This window comes from Lagopus leucura, unplaced genomic scaffold, assembly GCF_019238085.1.
Source record: "Lagopus leucura isolate 7727_CA_CO unplaced genomic scaffold, USGS_WTPT01 Super-Scaffold_73, whole genome shotgun sequence".
NCBI classification, from domain to species: Eukaryota; Metazoa; Chordata; class Aves; order Galliformes; family Phasianidae; genus Lagopus; species Lagopus leucura.
The window spans coordinates 19351744-19372083 of NW_024962252.1; the positions used below are offsets into that span (position 1 = coordinate 19351744).

The window sequence follows — 20340 nt, forward strand, 5'->3', positions numbered from 1 at the left end:
CAAAAGCAGCAGGTTCATTATATACAGATATTTTAAGTAACATGTAACAGTGCAGTACTCTAATGTGATAGAAAGCGCAGCAATAATAGCAAGGTAGCCACTAAGTCCTAGGGTGCAGCAAGTGAGGAGAAGCCCAAATGCAGCAGCCAGAGATACAGAAACAAAGGAAAAAAAGGTACTTAACCTTGAAAGGCCTCAGGTAGGCAGGGATCACCAGCAAGATGCCCTCACCTCCACTGTCAACCCTTAAATGAGGTTTGGGAAGGGGAGGATCCTGGCTCCATCCCTCCTAGTCACTCAGATGCATCCAATGGCCCTGCCTTCCCACTAGGTGCTCAATCACTGGTTCAAGCTGTGACTTAGCATTTCTTCTACAGACTGGTAAAATTTCAAGTCAAGTTATGGACTGAAAATGAAAGAATCTAAGAGTAAAACATTTTCAAAGATTTCTCACTCTCAAAGTAATGTATCCTATTTCATTATGATGGCCCACAATGTCAGAGGCAGATGTTGGTGGTATAGCAGTAGAGGCTGAATCCTCCTGCCAACATTCCACAGCATTTTGTTGCTGTGTGACAGATGGCAGCAGAGGGGCAGTCTGACAAAATGGCATCTGACATGGAAACACATGGAATTGAATTCTTCCATGAGGAAAATATGACACCCATTAACATTCATCATTTGCTGAGTATGTAGTCACAGAGAGGTGGTGGGTGATGTGATTCAGCAGTGGCAAGCAACAGTGTAATCTCTAATGGTGCAGATTTTTACAGTCATTTCCTGCAAGCTCTTGTTCATGGCTATTGAAAATGCATAGCCAGTGGTGTTGAAAAACAGTGTTTGTAGCTGAGAATTTGCTCTATTAAATAACATCACTGTGCTCTTTGTATCTGATGTGGTTTCTATGGAAATCAATAGGAGATATTACTTCCAGAGTAATCTACAAAGTTTTGAATCCCAAAGACACAACTTGAACTCTGTGAAAAAGAAAATCAAGCAGGATGACTTATTAAAAAGAAGAAATATGTGTTGTGTGTGAGGAAATTAAGGAAAGCTGTTTGACTCCTGAGATCAGTTTGAGGCATCAGGTCTTCAACCAGCTACTGACCACATTGGATTTGTGAATCATACTGTCATAAGATTGAAAAGAGATTTTAAAAAAAAACAGTGTTGTACAACAAAGACTCTGGATGCTTGGTGCTAATTCTCATTTTTAGTATCCTGCTTCTGTACCATGGAAACAGTATTTTGTGCACAGCATATTACTTTTCACATAAGATACCATTTATCGATGCGAGGACAACAGCAAGTGTAGAAAGTTAAACGGGGGGTTGGACTCGATGATCTCTGGAGGTCTCTTCCAACCCCTACAATTCTGTCATTCTGTGATTCTGTGAAATGCATTTTTTACAACCTTATGTCTCTCAAAATGTGGTAGGTGCAGTTCATTCTGACTTTCAGAGAAATTCTATCTAGCGCTGATGCTGTACTGAATCAATATAAGACATTTATGTAATATATGAAGTCATTGCATCAATATAAACTAAGATAAAAGAATTATTCTGTATGTTAATGGAGAACTCTACAATAGCTTTTTTTGTATAGTTTTTTAACAGCTCAAGAAGGTGATGCAGATGCCTATTGATCTAAGAGATGAAACCTCTTTCAGTGTAACTTACACTTCTTGCTCCTTGTTTCCTCAATTCCTTGTGAAGGGAAAGCCTCCACCCTTCTTGAAACACCCTTTAAGATACTTAGAGTATCTCAGCATATTTCGGGTTTGCATGCTACTTGACAGAACAAATAGAAAATATACAACCAGACTATATATTTAATATAATTTAGTTTTAAAAGTTGTCTCTGACAAAGCATAAGTAAAATACAGAAATTAAAACAGCTGGCTCCTATACAAATAATTCAGTACCAAATACATGCATAGGACCTGCTAAATTTTTAAGGGTCTTCCTTAGCAGCCTCCTTACCTGTGTCATGAGAAGTAAGTAAAGGGACAAATTATAATGCATGAAATAAAAAAATAATATATGATATGTGCTAATTAAAAATATTTGAAGGAGCACTGTGTTTATTTGCCAAAATACAAAATTTGTCAGGAAGAACTTATAGATTCCTACTGGTTAGTTTTAACAAAGATTCCACTTTTTTTTTTTTTTTTTTTTTTTTTTTTCTGTTTTTCTCTTTTCTTATCTGTGGCAAAAATAATATTTCAAGTCTTCCATATAACCTTTCTTTGATCTGCTCTTATTTATTGTCATGTAGAACTCAATGTACATGTATTATCTTTTTCCATTAATTACTCAGATTGCTATAGAGTACAGAATAATCATTGAATCTAGGAAACCAGAAAAAAATATTATTTCAGTTATCAGAGAAAATTTGTTCAACTTGTTAGTCTTGAAAGACTATGGAAGCTTTTTGCTCCATCTACTTGAGTGAAATAAATTCAGAGATGTAAGACAGAAGTAACCTTGTGGATTGCTATGCAAGAAATCGCCACTGCTGTTTTAAGGAAAAGCTTTTAGCAGAAATGAACTTCATGAGGTGAGTATCAGACTCATGCAGTTTTGCAGCAATGACATCATTTTACTCTAAGCATAATTTTGAACATTTGAGGGTACATGCTCTGAATGTATGGAGTAAATATTCCTGGAGTGGCTTACAATTGACTTTGCTACAACATCCATGGCAAAATAAATGTACTGACATATATGTTACCCTATATATGTTATCTTACTCTTAAAAATTCAATGACATTTAAATTAGGAAAAATGTATACATTTAAATGTAAATACTATGTAATAATATGTAAGGCTGAATGAATTGTGCCATATTTTCGTGAGACTTTAAATTACTATATCTACATAGCATAATAGAATGGCCTGGGTTGAAAAGGATCACAATGATCACCTAGTTTCAACCCCCCTGATATGTGCAGGGTTGCCAACCACCAGACCATGCTGCCAAGAGACACATCCAGTCTGGCCTTGAATGACTGCATGGGGCATTCACATCCTCCTTGGGGAACCTGTTCCAGTGTGTCACCATCCTCTGTGTGAAAAACTTCCTCCTAATATCTAACCTAAAGCTCTCCTATCTTAGTTTAACATCATTCCCCCTTGTCCTATCACTATCCACCCTGATAAACAGCTCTTCCCCCTCCTGCTTATATGCTCCCTTCAAGTATTGTAAGGTCACGATAGGTCTCCATGGAGCTTTCTCTTCTCCAAGCTAATTAATACTATCAATCTTGAAAAATAGCAACAAATGTCTCAAAATAATTGGTACTGAAGACCCAACAATCATGCTACCTTGGCTCTGAGAGTTTTTTACATTAGGATTGTTTTTACCTAAAACCATGGACTGAAACTCAGTGATTGGAGCCTATTATATGCCTATGTGGAGAACTGCTCTTTCAGTTTCACACAAAATAAATTCTGTTTGCATAATGCAAATCTCCACAATGCAAGTTATATGTGGGAAGTCAGTACGGTTAGGAGATTTGCTTCAGAAGTGTTGCTGTACTACAAACTAAAATGCTAACCTGAACATGATTTACAATAAAAAGGCATTTTAAAGACTTTTTTCTAATTCATTTTTAATTCTTATTATAAGATAGAAACAATTGTAGGATAGAAATTATAGATGATTATAAGATAGAAAGAAGTAGAAATCATTTGTTTTAAAGAAAAAATAATTTACAATCTGTGGCATTGAAGAAAAAGACTGATTCAGGAAACGTTTGTGGAGCAATTTGGTGTAAGAGAACTGAGTTGGTGTGTAATTTGTTAAGGCTGAATCCATCACTGATAACTGAAATTCAGAACTGCAAGTGAGAACTTTTCCCAGTGAGGCAAAAAAGTTGGATTTGCATTTGTTCTAAATTAGTGAGCTACAGCAGAGAACTATTAAAAAGTTTGCCCTGTGTTAAACAAGCCATTTTAGAAGTCTATTAAGCCAATTTTAGCACTTTTATTTCCGGAATCTCTCTTGTGATCAGACCTTTGCAGGAAGCAACATTATCTCTAGCCTGAGAGCTTTCAAATTTTATGTCTAGTTAAAGCAATTTCTATGCTAACAGTTGATATTGTGTGATTTAGTGATTAGCATGCACGTGGAAAGCATTACTTATGAGAAATATTCTGGAATAATTTATTTTCATATGATAAAAGGCCCACTACTTCATGTTGAAAAATCAACATGCTAGGCCCCTAGACAGTGTAAAATTTTTAACATTAAAACTAACCTCTTATCAAACTCTTAAGTTATCCTATGCCCTTAGACCTCCTAGCAAACGTAACACTTATTATGGCCTGTATGTGATGCATGACCAATTTCAGATTTTTTTGATTAGTGCACAGATTCTTTTGAACCTCTGAGAATAAATTTCCAGCTGGTGGCATAGCTTTTTATAACAAAAGAGAGACAGCAATAAGTGGATAGTCTGAGTAAAACTGTAACAATATATACCAATGATAAAATCTAACCTACTTGGCAGTCAACACTGAACGCCACAAGGTCTTTCTACTTTATATGTATTAATCTGCAAGTCTGCACAGAGAGGCAGAGCAAATTCTGAATATCTGGATTCTTCAAAGCATCTTTCTTTATATATATGTTATTGAACTTTTCACTGCTGAAGCAGGTGAAATGTATAGGCGTTTTTATTTATTTATTTATTATTTGAGAACAATATATTAGACGAAGAAGATGAGAATCTGATAAAAATGTCAGTTTTTCATATAATCTGGTCATGCTTTTTTTCTATAGGTTTTCCTTTTTATATATAAGTGCTGTGCAGTAAAACAGCATCTTTATTAAGAAGAAAAGCAGAGGCAGCCAACACAAGAAAAGTTTTCACGTATTCTGAGCAAGTACATGGCATACTATATAATAATTGTGTATGCAAACAGAACATTTTCAGCATGGAGAAAAGATAATCATACAGTATAATGATTTAGAAGTGGCAATAAACAGCAATACAGCAAATTCTGCACATGACAGCAGCTTAGTAAGGATAGGATAAATTAGATGAATCAGCAACAAAATAATAGAATTCAATGAATTAGATAGAATTCAATGATTAAAATTATTTAAGCTCAACCAAAATATTAAGAAAACATGCTTTTGCCTTCTGTGAAACTGTTTTCACTAGTGAGATTAGAACCACATAACAAAATTGAGAAAGATCTTCCTCAGAACTTCTACTGTTCACTAAGGCCTTTCAACCAATGCAATGACTGTCATTTTGTGAAGAAAACAAACCCGATAGCATTCTCAAGCAATTACAGTTCTTCCACATATACAAGCTACTCCAGATATGTACTCACCCATTAAAAGGGTTTCATGTCAAGTGCTGTGTGCAACACTATCTGTTAGTGCACATTCCTGTATACCTTGAAAACCACTTAATCAAGGTAAAAGTATGCCAGAAGCTTGGTTTTCACTCACAGTCACACCCCCAAATCCTTCTCTTCAGGGCTGCTCTCAAGCCATTCTTCGCCCAGCCTATACCTGTGTTTGGGATTGCCCTGACTCAGGCGCAGAACTTTGCATTTGGCCTTGTTGAACTCCATGGAGTTGGCATGGGCCCACCTCTCAAGCCTGTCCAGGTCCCACTGGATAGCACCCCTTCCCTCTAGTGTGTCAACTGCACCACTCAGCTTGGTGTCGTTTGCAGCTTGCTGAGGATGCACTCAATCCCACTGTCCATGTTGCCTATTAAGATACTATGACAGTCCCAGGACTAAACCTTAAGGAATGCCATTCACCACTGATCTCTGCTTGGATATTGAGCTGTTGATTGCAACTCTCTGAGTGTGACCATCCAGCCAACTCCTTATCTAAGGCTTGGTATATGAGAAATAATATAAGTTCTTGTTTCATTGTTTCATATGGAGTCAATGGGAGCATACCCAGAATTGGCCGCTTGTAATTAGGAATGTGACAGTCCAGTCCTACGCATGCATTTTCCCTCAAATATATACTTCAAAGTAAGTATGTTTATACAAAATAAAGTACATGTATTAAGAAAATTATATTGCTTTTTTACATTCTATTTTATTCTGTTGAAACAACAGCACTAAACTGTTTCAATTTGGTCTGCAAACAGCTCAGTTTACCTTGATGATCTAAACCAGTCTGTTGGAATTTGAAAAATATCTCACTGTATGATCATTTTGATAACTTTTATCTTATTATCACCTCAGTTCTTTGCTTTATAAATAAATTTTTATTATGAAAGTTTCCATCTTCGGCTAACCCTGTAGTGAAAATGGACAACACTATATCTAAAGCCTTGATATGATTTCTGAAAGTCATTCAAAAGAACTAATCAAAGGGCCATCTGAGAAGTAGCCCAAGGGCACTAGGTATAGATAAGTCTAACAGGCTTAAGTTTCAGAAACAGAAAATTCAGTTGCTTTCAGATGTCAAAATAGCAAACTCCCTGCAGACCATAGTACAGTAATTGGCAGAGGTGGCAGAGTAGGATCTATGAGTTATATTGCCAGGGAAGAGTTATCAGAAGACTTGATTTTGTTTGATATTTGATTATCAGTTTACTATAATCACACCTAGTAGTGCCTCAAAAATTAAGGGTGAGCTGCCTTTTATATTATGAAATTCTTAGATAAGAGTTGATAATGTAAGCAAATTTGCTTAGAGTAGAAACTAGGTATATCTTTGTATAAGACTTTTTCTTTCATAGAAAGAGAAAACAGACTGAAGTAATTTTTATTAATATTTTTATTTTTATTTTTATTTTTATTTTTATTTTTATGTATGTATTTATTTATTTATTTATTGTGAGAAACAGATAAAGGGATGAGCAGACCTGGAGTTAGAGTTGATTTTGATCTTTTCTTTCTCCTTCACTACCATACCTTTGAAGATCTGGCTTTAAAAATCAATGGATAGTATCCTGGAAAGCCTTTTTTTTTTTTTTTTTCCTTAGAAAAAGATTAAAAATTGACTTGACAGTGGGTTATGCATGTCGTGTCTGCCACAGTATCCAAAAAGTTGATCCTGTAATTAGAATACATTTTTTTTGGTGGCACTCTGAAATCAACAACAACTTTTCTGTCAGCTACAGTGGGAGAAGAGGAATGCCAGAGCCTTTTGAATACAGATGTGGATACATGCATTATCTGTTCTCATTCAAGAATAAAAAAGATCTACTATATGATGACAGAAAAATGACCTGCTCATTGAAAAACTTCTATGTACTGACGTATCGATTACATTGAGCTCACATAAAAGTGTAAGTCCAAATGAAAATGCAAGAGTTTAAAAATCAAATATACTCAAAATGTACGTAATGCCAGGATTAAGGTGTTTTTTTATCTACTTGAATGAAATAATTTTTCATTGCTTCTTACAGTGTATAAAAGAGCATGAGGAAACCAGACCACTCAGCGATGCAGTAAAGGAAAATATGTGTTTTTGTGTCCACTTATATTTAGAGTAATGGAAATACGAAAAGAAGAGTTAGTTTAAGGTTTCAGTTGAATGATGCCCTGAATAAATTAGATAATACTTAAGCTGAGTTTGGCAGGTAACTTTTCATAGGTTGAATTAATGCCTCATTTTTTATTTTATTTTTTATTTTTCTGATTTTTTTATCATAAGAGATGATTTTCAGAACTGTTGAGCACTCAACACCTGCTACTAAAGCAAAAGATTCTATGTTTTCAAATAAAAGTATGTATTTACAAGATGCCTAGCTTCATTGATAATAAATGTCACAAAAAATACATCATGAGAGAATGTGCAGTGCTGCTCTCTAAACAGAATTTAGATGAGACTTAAAATTCTCTGCCCAGAATCATATGGCTTGATTTCAGAGACAATTGTAATAGAAAGAGTTATGTGAAATTACAGTCCAAGAGCTCCTTTTCAGTAATTGTCCTGATGCTCAGACTTATTCCACAGCAGTTTGATTAGTTCATCATGATTTTACTGGAAAATAAATTCAATCTTATTTCTCGTGTGCTGCATGTTAAAAACACTTATGGGCAGCTAGCAAAGACTGACTGAAGATCTTTACATTTTCTGATTCAACTTCTTTCAGAGTGATTTCCTCATGGACCCATATCCTTTTGTGACCTTCTGTTCTGTAAATGTAATAAAAACAGACAATTTGCTGTGTCCACTTCTCCGCAGCTAAATCCTAATGAGTCACTGAAGTGTCCATAGGCCTATGTATCTATAATAAAATTGCCTGCCCATCATATAATGCTACAAAAGGTACAAAAGCTTCAACTCTACCTCAAAAAAAAGTCAGTCTCTATACTATATAAAAATCAAAGGTTTAGGGTTATGTTTTCCATACACAGGCCATGGTTCTCCAGACAGTTCTCTGAAGTTCTTCAGTTTTTCCCTGCTATCAATGGTTCTCTCCATCCACCCTCCTTGCTGCTGGCATAACCTACAGCTTACACACCATCTGGGATCCCCTTCCTGTAACTTCATCAAACTGATTTGCCATCTGTTCAGAAATCTCATTGGAAATTTCATCCTCAGCTGCCTCTTAGTCTCCCTTTCCTCGACTCCGTAACAATCTTATTCAATTCTGCATAGTGCTTAAAAATTCAGTTTATGAGAAAGATAATAGAAGGTTTATATGCCTATGGCATTTGTCAACATTGCTGGTTAAAGCTGTTTTCAGGTATGTCTACAATTTGCTTCCAAAAAGTCAAACTTAAGCAATTTAAATACTGTAATAAATAGAGAAAATATATTAAATGAGAAGTTAATGAACAATTGTTTGCTTTTATCTTTAATAGATCCTGTTTTTCTCTTGCTTAATTGCTGACTTCAATTAGAAGACTAAGACATAAGATATCATAATCACTTCCTCCAAGCAACAAACAATTCTATGGATCACTGTGAAGGATATTATCGTAAGTTAGCAAGTCAATAGTTAATTTTGTACATTCCAATGGCTTTGACTCAAGTGGACATAGTTGAGCATAGAGGAATAAAACTCATAATGCCTTAAGTTTTCAGTCTGTGTACTGCTAGCTTTGCAGTGCTGTTTATTCACTAGCTCTGCAGCACAAAGCAGAGAAGTGAGTTATTTCACTAGATCTTTTACAAAGACAACTTTTATTGAAGGACTGTGAGGACACCTTTTTTTAAACTATATATACGTAGAAGATGTAATATATCAGGGCAAGTCAAATCCTCAGGGCAGCACAGGGACTTGTATTAACAGTAGAAGTTTACAGAACAACTACTGCAGCTGCGAGTTTCTTAAGTGAACTCCAGCTGCTGTGTTGCTCTTTTCTGGGGTGTGTAATTGGTAATCTGAAACTGATTTGTCAAACAGCACATTCACAACTTCAGCAGATGGATTCTCTCAATGAAGTCAATTAAAGACATATAACAACTCTACTTGAATTCTTGTGGCCTGGGAACTGTTAACAGTTTCTTGCTTGCTGTACCCTGTATAATATTCATGCTATATGGTCTGACCTTTAGTTAAAATTAGGTTCTGTTTCAGACCAATTCCAGAGGTAGAGTTTGTTTGCTTTATTGACACCTTAGAGAATTTCCAGTCCCACAGAAATCTGGAAGTGCTTCACTGAAAAAGGTGTATCTAGTCTCTGTACTCATTTTAAATGTCAGACCACCTGTTCTTATCAGCAAGAAGGCAGAACCTCCTGAGGCTGAGTTACTTCATCATACCTTGAGCATCTCTGGATGTTCTAAAATAAATTAAAAGTTTTGGAGATAATATTTTCTCCCTAGTAAGAAGAATATACATGTGATTCTGTTTTTAACAGGAAATAAGGGTGGATGATAAATTTAGGAAATTATGTCAGTGCAAAGACTTTACTCCTATCTTTTTTGGCAACATAAACTGTTAACAGAATGACTACTTTTTACCTTAGTTTTCAATGCCATAGTTCCTTACAATTAACCCTTACTTCACAATTTATGTAATGTGCTACTTGTGGGTTATGCTCTTGAAATATGATCAGTTGGACAGACATCTTGTCTATTAACTCTAAATATTTTTACTGATTTTTTTTTTTTTTTTTTTTCCCAGGGAAATGTATACGTATATAGCTGGTACTATCTCTCTTTCATAGAAGCCTTCCGTAAAACTTCAAATATACATTCCTAAAAACACATCACTGAAATTCACCTTGAGTCCTTCTGCCGTCTTAAAAACAAAAACGATACAAATAATTACAGTTTATAATATAATTACTGTTTATTTTCAATACTTATCTACTGTGTGCTTAAAGCTTCAACATCTCTTTCCTTTCCTCAGCTACTGCAGTAATAGCACTACAGCCTTCCAATCATTCTGCTACTTCTCTCATTCCTTTATTCTGATCCATTAGTTTGACTGAATAATTAATTTTTTCTACGTACTTGCAAATCTGGTATTTCTCAGTCTTTTGTGTTGGACTGGCCAAATGGCCAAGTGTCTCTTAGAACAGTGAAAATCACTTACATTTTATTCAGGAATATTTTGTTATATATATATTTTAAACAAACAAACAAAAAAAAAAACCCAAACACATTGATTGATAATATGAAAGTCAAACCAACCTTCCCATCAATCTCTTTTTTCAATACCTTAAGTTCTTTATAGTTACTCCACAAAATAAAATGACAATTTGATCAGTATAAATGATCAATGATAGGAATCCACACTAATAGTACCAGAAGTATTAGTCACTTTTAATGCTTGCTGGCCTAGGAGATCCAAAGAAGGAAGCAATTGGTTCCTCTTACTCATATAGTTGGTATAGGTAAAATAATTCCTCTTCCACGAAACTTGAATAGAGAAGAACTTTATAATTCATCACTCGTTGCTTAAAATTGCTTCACTCTCTCTATTCTCTCTCATCCTACAATAGGGATAGAGTCAGTGAGTAGCTGTGTGGTGCTTAGACACCAGCTGTGGTCAACACAGCACACAGGACTGTGGGAATACAAGAAAAACTGTTCAGAGCAGAAGCTGTGGAGCAAGATAAACAGCATGAGAATCAAGGACACCTCTAGGAGAAGAAAGAATGTCTCATGGCTCTGATTGGATAAGCACCTGCATGAATGGTTGAAGAGTGTTTTGCAGAAAGCTCTGTTGACATGTAAAGGTGGATGGGAAAGTTGTAGAGGTAAATGGGAAAGCTAGAAAAAGAAAACTTGTGAAGGTATATAAGTGATGTGAGAACTTGTAATAAATGATTTGGATCATTCATATCTGAGTCCATGCATCAGACGCTGCAAATGGTGCCCACCGTGTGGGGCAAATCAAGCCGAGGCTGAGCCCGGTCCGGCAGCGCCGCTGACGGAACTGCGGAGAGATTGTTCGGCGCCCACAGCATTCTGCAGGACAGAAGTGACTTGCCCTACGTGGGTTCCAGCACGATTATGTTCAGCCTCATCTCAAGGCAGAACATAGCATCCAGATTTTATAATGACTGGGATTGTGTGCTTCTTATTTATTGGTATTGCTTTGTGTAACTTATATTGCAAATAGCAACAGTAGTAATGGTATGATATAGTGGGTAATTTTCCTGTGTTATCAATGCAGTCTCAAGAACTAGAATTATTGGGCATTATCTAGGTTGTTGTGTCCTTCTTTTATTTTAGTAATAGATTGAATGTGAATTAAACAGGATTTAATGTTACCAATGCTGGAATCTATGGGAATAGCTCTTTTAATGTATTAGTAATGCTTGGTTATGATGCAATCAACCTATCAATTAGCCTTTTCTTGATTTGCAAAGACAAAACCTGGAAAGGAATCCCAGGCAAAGGGATAATCCTGTATTATAGAATGATTAACTTTCTTTCATCCCATTTATCAGCAATTTTAAAATATGACCATGCATCACCTGAGACAAAGGCGCATGCTAAGAGAGCTACACATGATAGTTTAGATAGATTTCTGTTTTGCAAGCAGATGTTCCACTTGGGCTCTGTATCACACACTGGACATGCGGATGCAGTGTACAAATGGAAAATACCCTTCGGACTCTGAGAAGAATAAAAGCAAGAGAGAATCTGTGGATGGGTGAGAGAGGAAAAGTGCAACTTCAAGCAGGGGACATTCTGCTGGCACTGCCTACCACATTCACCACCACCATGTTCTTTCTCTCTCTTTTTCTGCAGGTTGTTGTTTCTCGAGGGTCAGTAAGTAACAATGCCCCTAGTGATACTCTAGCACATTTGCCATTAATATCTATCTGACATGCAAAAGATTGTACGACCATTAATTTTCTATTAGCCCAAAGGCATGATCATGAGCACTCTAAAAGTATCTGTTGTACAAATTTTAGTGATCGTTCAAAATCAATATATCAGAATATACAAATGTTGAAGACCCCTTTCTAACCAGTTAGAGATTAATTTAGAACGGAACCTTTAGGGATTTATTTGCAGGTTGCAGAAACTTCAGTTGCAGGCCAAACACGTATTTGTTCTTTTCAGTAGGTTAACGTATTTCTTGTCATTATGGTATGTTTGCCTTGTCTCCTTTCTCACATTTAGGTATTGTCAATCGAGGCCTTGATTGAGTTATAATGATCATGTTATTGATAAAATTAGTGTTATTATTTTATAGTATGGTAGTAGTTTGCGAATAAACAAAAAAGTGGGAATTGTGGGAATACAAGAAAAACTATTCAGAGCAGAAGCTGTGGAGCAAGATAAACAGCATGAGAATCAAGGACACCTCTAGAAGAAGAAAGAATGTCTCATGGCTCTGATTGGATAAGAATGGCTCTGATTGGATAAGCACCTGCATGAACAGTTAAAGAGTGTTTTGCAGAAAGCTCTGTTGAGATGTAAAGGTGGATGGGAGTCCGAGTCTGTGCATCAGACTCTACACAGGACTGTAATCTTTTGTACTTATTTGTGCTAGTGCATGGTTAATATAACAAGATTGTCTTGTTTTAAAGCTCTGTACTATGCTAGATACCAACACAAAATGTAAAAGGATGTAATGAGAGTATCTTTCTGGCAATGCTAATTGTCTCTGTCTGCTTCTTACTTTGAACTAGAAAAATGCATCAAAGATTTCTGATATTGTTTGACCTCAGAATAGAACTTATGTTAGGATAGTTATCCAATTAATTATTCCCGAGCTACCAAAAATTCGACTAATTTGACTAATAGTGACTTGTCCTGGAATATAGTAGATAATAGATAGGTGATTGGAATTCACGGATGCAGTAGAAAATCAGAGCCTCCTTAGGTTGACCTAGTTGTGTCATTCAGTTGTGTACTTTACTTGTCCTGATCTCATCCCACGGTCCAAATGCTTAAAGCCATCCACTGCCTGGAGACTCAACAAAAGTCTGTGGAGTGTATGTTGCCATTACAATGTCTGTTGGAACTCTTTCTCACATTAAGATCTTTGGTCCTTGACTTGTATAATAAGGGAACTGTAATTTATCTTTGGAAGAAAAGCATAGCTCATATAGAAATTATGACACTATTGTGCTCTCCATCTGTTCTTAAGTCTTCCTTGATTATGCCACAGTTGTTTCCAATTCTCCAGTTTGTTAACTTTTTAAAAGAAGATGCCTCTTTAAACATTAAAAATTAATTCACTACAGGATTGTTATGTCAATATCTATTTTTTTCCCACTATTCTGGCTGAAGATGAAGAGGGAATATGTCTTCCATTTTTATCAATTCTCGTAAATTCATTAAGCTTGTTTGTATTCACTGACCACTGAAGAATCTTGGGGTATAAAACTGCATAATTTTAAATGGAAGAAATTCAGTGTCCTTTGAAAGTGAATACACCAAGAACAACACTCTATGCCCAATAATTTCATCCCATACAAACTGAGTAATGCAATTACTTACTGAGCTAGTCTTACATGTACCTTTCTGGAGTCAAATTAAAAAGATGAACCACATGTGATTTTCTTCGTATACTAGTGTCAGAAATATTAGTTTAAGTAAATGTACTACAGAGAATATAATGAGAATGTATAAATATTGAATAGCAGTGCATTATTTTTGCCATGGCTAAACAAAATTATTAGTAATTGCATATTTTTTGTATTAGTAATTACATGCTGATACTAGCCTTTCAACTAAGCAGAGCCAGTTCTGTATTTGTTTTCTTTTTCTTAATAGCACAAATTCACATTATTATCACAAATTACAGTCTCCTAACACAGAACAAATTCTGAATTTCTTTTATGTACCCATTAAGTAACATCAGAGTAAGCATTTCACTTCGAATGTTTTCTGTAATGTTGACAACATAGGTGAATGATGTTGAGAAAGTCATTGAGGTCTGAAAAATATCAAATCCAAGGTCTAAATTTACATCTTAACATTAAATTTCTATTTATTTCCTCTAGACAGTCATTGAATCCACGCTGAATACATTTTTACTTTTTTTTTAATGTCAGATTTCTCTGAAAGTCTGCATGCATCTCACTGATTTGCTGCGTCACAGTCCATTTACAACAAAATGGCATCAGACTGTGACAAAGAAGATGAGAAATGAATAGGTACTGCAGGACAAAAACAAACACAAACAAATTGAGAAAACAAAGATGAAAAACATCAAAATTAGTATTAAAAATTGCTACCATTTTTTGGCAGGTTTAATTTTGCCTAAATTAAAAACTCCCCCTGGATTTGTATTACAACTCATTTTGTGAAGTTTAGCAAACACTCTTGGTGGAATTATATGTTCATTATGCAAAGTATCTGTAAGTTTGTTCATTTCTGATACTTTTGGGTCTTGTTTTAACTTCTGCATGTATATATTTCCACTTTAATTCCATCTCAGGTCTCAGTTAATGCATCAACTGCAGACAGGTAATACATAGAATATCCACATTTACAACACAGTCTAATAGAATTAGGACAGAAAGTCTCTTACTAGCATAAAACTTATTTCTGAAATACCTGATTTTAATATGGCAATATGTGTCCAGTATGAGAGATTGAAATATTGAGTTCTAGTGCTAAAGAAAATGTATGCTTTTGCAATAACGTCCAAAGACAACAACAAAAGCAACACAAGCTGTGTAATCTCCATATAAGGCAGTGAATTTTATCCACAGTACTTACTAGTTCTCAAAGCATAGTTACAGAAAGTATTATGTGTTCTAACCATGAAAAATAAGAAACAGTTCTGGAAATGAGAGTATATTATTGGAGAAAAGTCTACTGAAGCATGTAACTTCTGTTCAAGTTCAGGAAATAGTGATAACTGGATTACCACCAGGATTTAGCAGAAAGTGCAATTTCCTTTATATACTAAATATAATAATAATAATAATAATAATAATAATAATAATAATAATAATAATAAAAGTCCAAACAAAGACCACCGCATTCCCACACTCCTCACATTGTTCTGGGCTGCCTAGATGGAATTCAGCTGGAATGCTGGAAACATGAGTGCCTATCTCCGCATTAGTAATCAGACAGTAGCCATATGGGGCCTATACAGTCAGGAGCATCTACTGTGTTGTTCAGTTCACTCAAAGTGGACATCTGCATATGGGTGGCTGAAATCATCCCTGGCTAAGCATTTTGATCTGAATTCTACTCATTTCTTTAATATTTTGTTAATTTAAATTTGTTACAAACATGCTGGGAGAAATTAGAAGAAATTTTAAAAAGCCAATCTTTCTTCCATTTTTTTTTTTTAGATCACAACTGATTTCCTTGACAGTTTGAATGTTCCTGAAGGACAGTATTTGTCCTATACAGCCTTAGTGTTCCTACTGAGTACATTGAAAACAAATTGGTTTCTGACTTAGGATTTCTGAGGATTGTGACACAGAACAGGGGCCAGGCTTGGTGCCAAATTTTAAAACATGCTGATGCTTGTTTCTCTCTTTTCCTTCCATGAAGGAATCATTTTTTATTTCTGAGAAGTTGTTATTTTTACCACTTTTCAAGTTTCAGGAACTAATATAGCTGAATAGTTTTGAAATTAATTGCTGAAGTAGTTAAATTAAAGTAACTTTGCACAGTAAGAGAATTTTTAAGCCCTTTGAGGGCAATGTCATGCGTGTAAATGAGTATTACTGTCACCTAAATAAGGCCACAAACACAGAAAAAGTTTGTGGTTGAAAATATTCTCCTCACTGAATTCCCTAAATAATCATATTGACTCAATAACAAATTTTATATGATAAAAACATTCATTGCCTGCATGATTATAAATAAACAATAATTCTATTAGTCTGCTCTGAAAGTAATGCCTCCTACTTTACTATGTTGGTCCACAATGTCAGAGGCACATACTGGTAGCATGGCAGCAGAGGTTGAACCTTCCCACCAATTATTCCATTAGTTGCTGTCATGTGACAGATGGCAGCAGAGGGGCAGTCTGACAAAACGGCGTCTGACAGAGAAGTGTGTATGAAGCAAATGTGTGGAATTGAATTTCTCCAAGCAGGAAAAATTGCACCTGTTGACAACCACTAGCGCTTGCTGAACATTTATGAAGACCAAATAGTGGATGTGAGCAGTGAGGTGGTGGGTGGTGTGTTTGAGCAATAAAGACAGTGACAGTTGGTCACCTGCACTGGTGCGGATTTTTATAAGCTCTGCATGTGGCTCTTGCTTGTCATGGGTAAAAATGCATTGTCAATGGTGGTGACTATGTTAAAAAACAGTTTGCGTAGCTGAGAATTTGCTCTATCAAGGAGTATTATTGTGCTCTTTATGACTGTTGTAGTTTCCACACAAATAAATAGGAAGCATTACTTTCCGGGAAACCTACATTTAAAAAAAAATACAAAAATGGGAAGACAAAACATAAAGCTCTTAATAGGTGAATGGATTAAGTGCATGTTCAGGATTTGGAACAGTCCTGAACACATAACTCTAGCTTTTGGGCAGAACTGAACAAACATCTTAATTAAAAAATATGTTTTACTAACCAAATGCAGGTCAACACAAGTAGAATTGTGCTCACAAGCGTTGTTTATGCAGTCGTCAATGTCCTGCTCACACGTTAGTCCTGCATATCCTGGGTTGCACAAGCAATAGAAGCCATTGACAACTGTAACAGAGATAGTATTTCAGTAGTAGGGTTGCTTCAGTATCACAACTGAATGTTGTAAATTTAAGTAAGCCACAGTAATGACTACTCATCACAATGGTGTACATGAGAAGTGTAGACATGTTAGAATGGAAATAAATTAAACACATTACTTTAAAACACCTTTTTTAATATTATGCACTGCATTTAATTTAAAAAATCAAATGTTTTAACATAAGAATTATAAATCAATTTTCATTTACTAGCTTCTGAAAAAGTAATGACATTTCACGAGCTAATAAAGAATTTTAGTTCATAAAGCTGTGTATATAAGATTTTATCTTTTATATTGTGCCTGAGATTGGGATGGCTAAATGTTGTGAATTTCTTGTTTGTTTGTTTGTTTGTTTTCATTTTGGGGGTTGGGTATGAGGTTGTATTTTTGTAAGAAATGCCTTCTATTATAGCACTACATTAAAGAAAAACTTGCCTAGAATTTGGCAGCTTAGCCTACGATGGATATTTATGCCTCATTTCAATATTAGCAAGGTAATAAAAACAATTATATCTGTTTTTCATCATTAATAATCTAAAGGGAGAGCAATCTTTAGAGTGCTACATCTGTATAAGGAGTTTGTGAAAGCAATAATTGCAGCTCATGCAGGCCTGGATTTCCTATAAACTCAAAGAGGTCCCTGGGTTCTTCATTATCTCTGAGATTTACCACGGAATCTAGTCTGTCACTGTGTCTATACACAGAGCTGCTATTATATTCATCAAATATGTTAAGTCCTCCAGAGCAGCAGCATTTTTTATCTGCTCAGAGCTTTACACCTTCCTCAGTATTTGAGCTTTTTACAGTCAGTGCAAAAAGTGCAGTGCAGAAGAACTGACACGTCCATGTGGTACAAGTCAATTTTGAGGTACCACAAAGCCAAACCATCCACAAAAACATATGGCATGAAGAACTTTACTGCATCTCATCTAAGTTCCAGTTCAAAAATGTTCCTGAGTGAGTATACTGTGAATAGAAAATATCTTTAAGCTTCTCAAGAGACACTCTGTACTAGACAAATTATGAAGCCAATCATCTTTTTTCCATGTATGAAAACATGGAATTCTTAAAGCTTATTCATAATTATTTTTTATTTAACTAGGAGAGTATTAGGCAATCATATACTTAGCAATTTGGAGTTAGAACTTTAGGACAGCAAGTCAATTCAATTTTTGGTAAATTTGCCTAAGAATTCTGAATTTCAGGGAAATTCTCATGTTGGCCCAGTGCTTCAAGTATGGGGAAAGGTGAAGTCAGCTAGGCTCACTATGTATTAGTCCCTTCAGGAAAAAGTTAGTAGTTAGATAATTAAGAATTAATAACTTCAAAAGCAGTTACAGAAATGACAACTGAATTCCTTTTTCTAGTGATATGGGCTGATGGATAAAAATCATAGCTTAGAAGATCCATATAGGATATTGAGGGCGTAGAAATAATTACAAGAGTAGTGCAGAAGTGGAAAAGGCTTTCCAGTGTTTCTGAAATTTCCATCCTTCCTTAAGGGCTTTGAAAACTCAGAGAGAAAAAGACATTAGTCCAGTAGGAGGTTTAACTATGTGACCTCCAGATATCATTCCCCTTTTCAATGAGAGTTAGTAAGTTTTTCTGAAAATTACCACTTTCCCTTTTGTTTACCAAGCACAGAATGGGTTCTGATAGGTTTTAACCCACAACACTTTCCATTAAGTACTCCATTAAGTACTGCCTGCTATTCAGTGTAGCCTGCTGATCCAGACAGAATATGTTATTCATCATTAGGTTACTTCTAAAGCATGCAAATACGATTATCAGGAAAAGAGGCAGTTACATGCTTACATGATACAGAGCACATTATAGTAAATGGACACTCTATTTTCCATGTTTGATAATTAATGCAATTTTTGGACTTGTTAGAATTATCACATATAGTGCTTAATTGCTCTACGAGCTCCTTTTTAGTAACTGACTATTCTCTTATCAGATGCACAGTGTAAGATATATTTGGCTAATTTAGGTATCAAAGGAGACAGCACAAATCTCATTAAAATTTCTCATTAGCTGTCCCTAAACACACAAACCTCAGGACCAGGAGTCGAGGCAGTTGGCAAAAATAATCCTCCAGGCACTGCCTGTGGAACTCCAGACAAGCTAAATTTCAGTAAATTATCCACTGTTCTCCCCAGAGCAGCTCAGTAGCTACAGATGCTTCAACAGAAAGACTACTCTACATTAAAGGAAGTAACCAGTCTGACTTACTGTCATAACAGTATCCATGGAGGCAAGGGTTAGAACTGCACTCATTGACATTGATCTCACAGCGTGGACCTGCAAAACCTTTCACACACTGGCACTGGAATCCAAGGGGAAAAGCATCCAAATTCATTTCTTCTGTGCACACAGCTCCGTTCTCACAGGGATTACTGGCCTCACAAGGCCTAAACTCACAGTTCGAACCTGAAAAGAAAAGTAGCAAAGCTGTCAGCATTTAACTAATGAACATATCCCTGCAGCTGCTGCCTATTGTGAGCTGTATTTTCTTTAGACTACTGCTTAAAATTAAGTTGGAGGCTCTCAGAGATGTATATGTACAGTGCCATGCAGAAACACTTACTTGCTTTGCTTTTTTACAAACCAAAAAGGATTATTTGTTCCTGTTTTGATTATATAATGACATTGTTTTTCAAAATCAAAATAGCACTTGGGTACCTTTTATATTTTTCTGTTTGCCCTTGCTCACTAAAGTAGCTCAAAAACTGCACTTAAAGAAATAAATTTTAATTTGCAGCTTCCTGTTACTTCTTTATGATATTATTACAGCTACGATACAATTTGTATATAAATGATATATAAATGAAGTGCGAGTAACCTTGTATTATTAAATATATTATTAAATATATATTAAATTATGTGTTGTTGCTTTTATTTTACTTATGAGTGGCTACCTCCACAGTACATAAAATACAAAATAGAACTTCCTACAGTTTCTTTGTATTCTACTCTAATGTGTAATAGATTATGTACATTTCTCTGGGGTAATTAGGGAATTGTGTAATTGTGATCTTGGGTCACAGACGCCCTCATCTAAATCCTTGGTTTGCAATAGATTTTAAAAGATTTAAAGGTCCTTTAAAGTGAATCTTACTTTGTAAGCACATAAACAAGGCTGATTCATGTTTTCCAGCTGCAAAGCCTCAAAACACTGAGGGCAGACATAAGAGAGATCAAATGGGATTGTAAAGCTGCTTCTCCTTTCCCTCACCACTGCTGGAGGCAAGTCTGTTCTTTCAGGCTGTTT

General features: G+C 35.4%; 1 protein-coding gene across 1 annotated transcript in view; it reads right to left on the minus strand.

Annotated features, from left to right (window-relative positions):
• Positions 1-20340, minus strand: part of EYS (eyes shut homolog) — a 643894-nt gene that overhangs the window by 478073 nt on the left and 145481 nt on the right. The window contains exons 9-10 of the mRNA XM_042889745.1: positions 19302-19499; positions 16911-17032 (exon numbers count right to left, since the gene is read on the minus strand). Coding sequence (XP_042745679.1) covers positions 16911-17032; positions 19302-19499 — 320 coding nt within the window. The remainder of the gene's footprint in view (positions 1-16910; positions 17033-19301; positions 19500-20340) is intronic.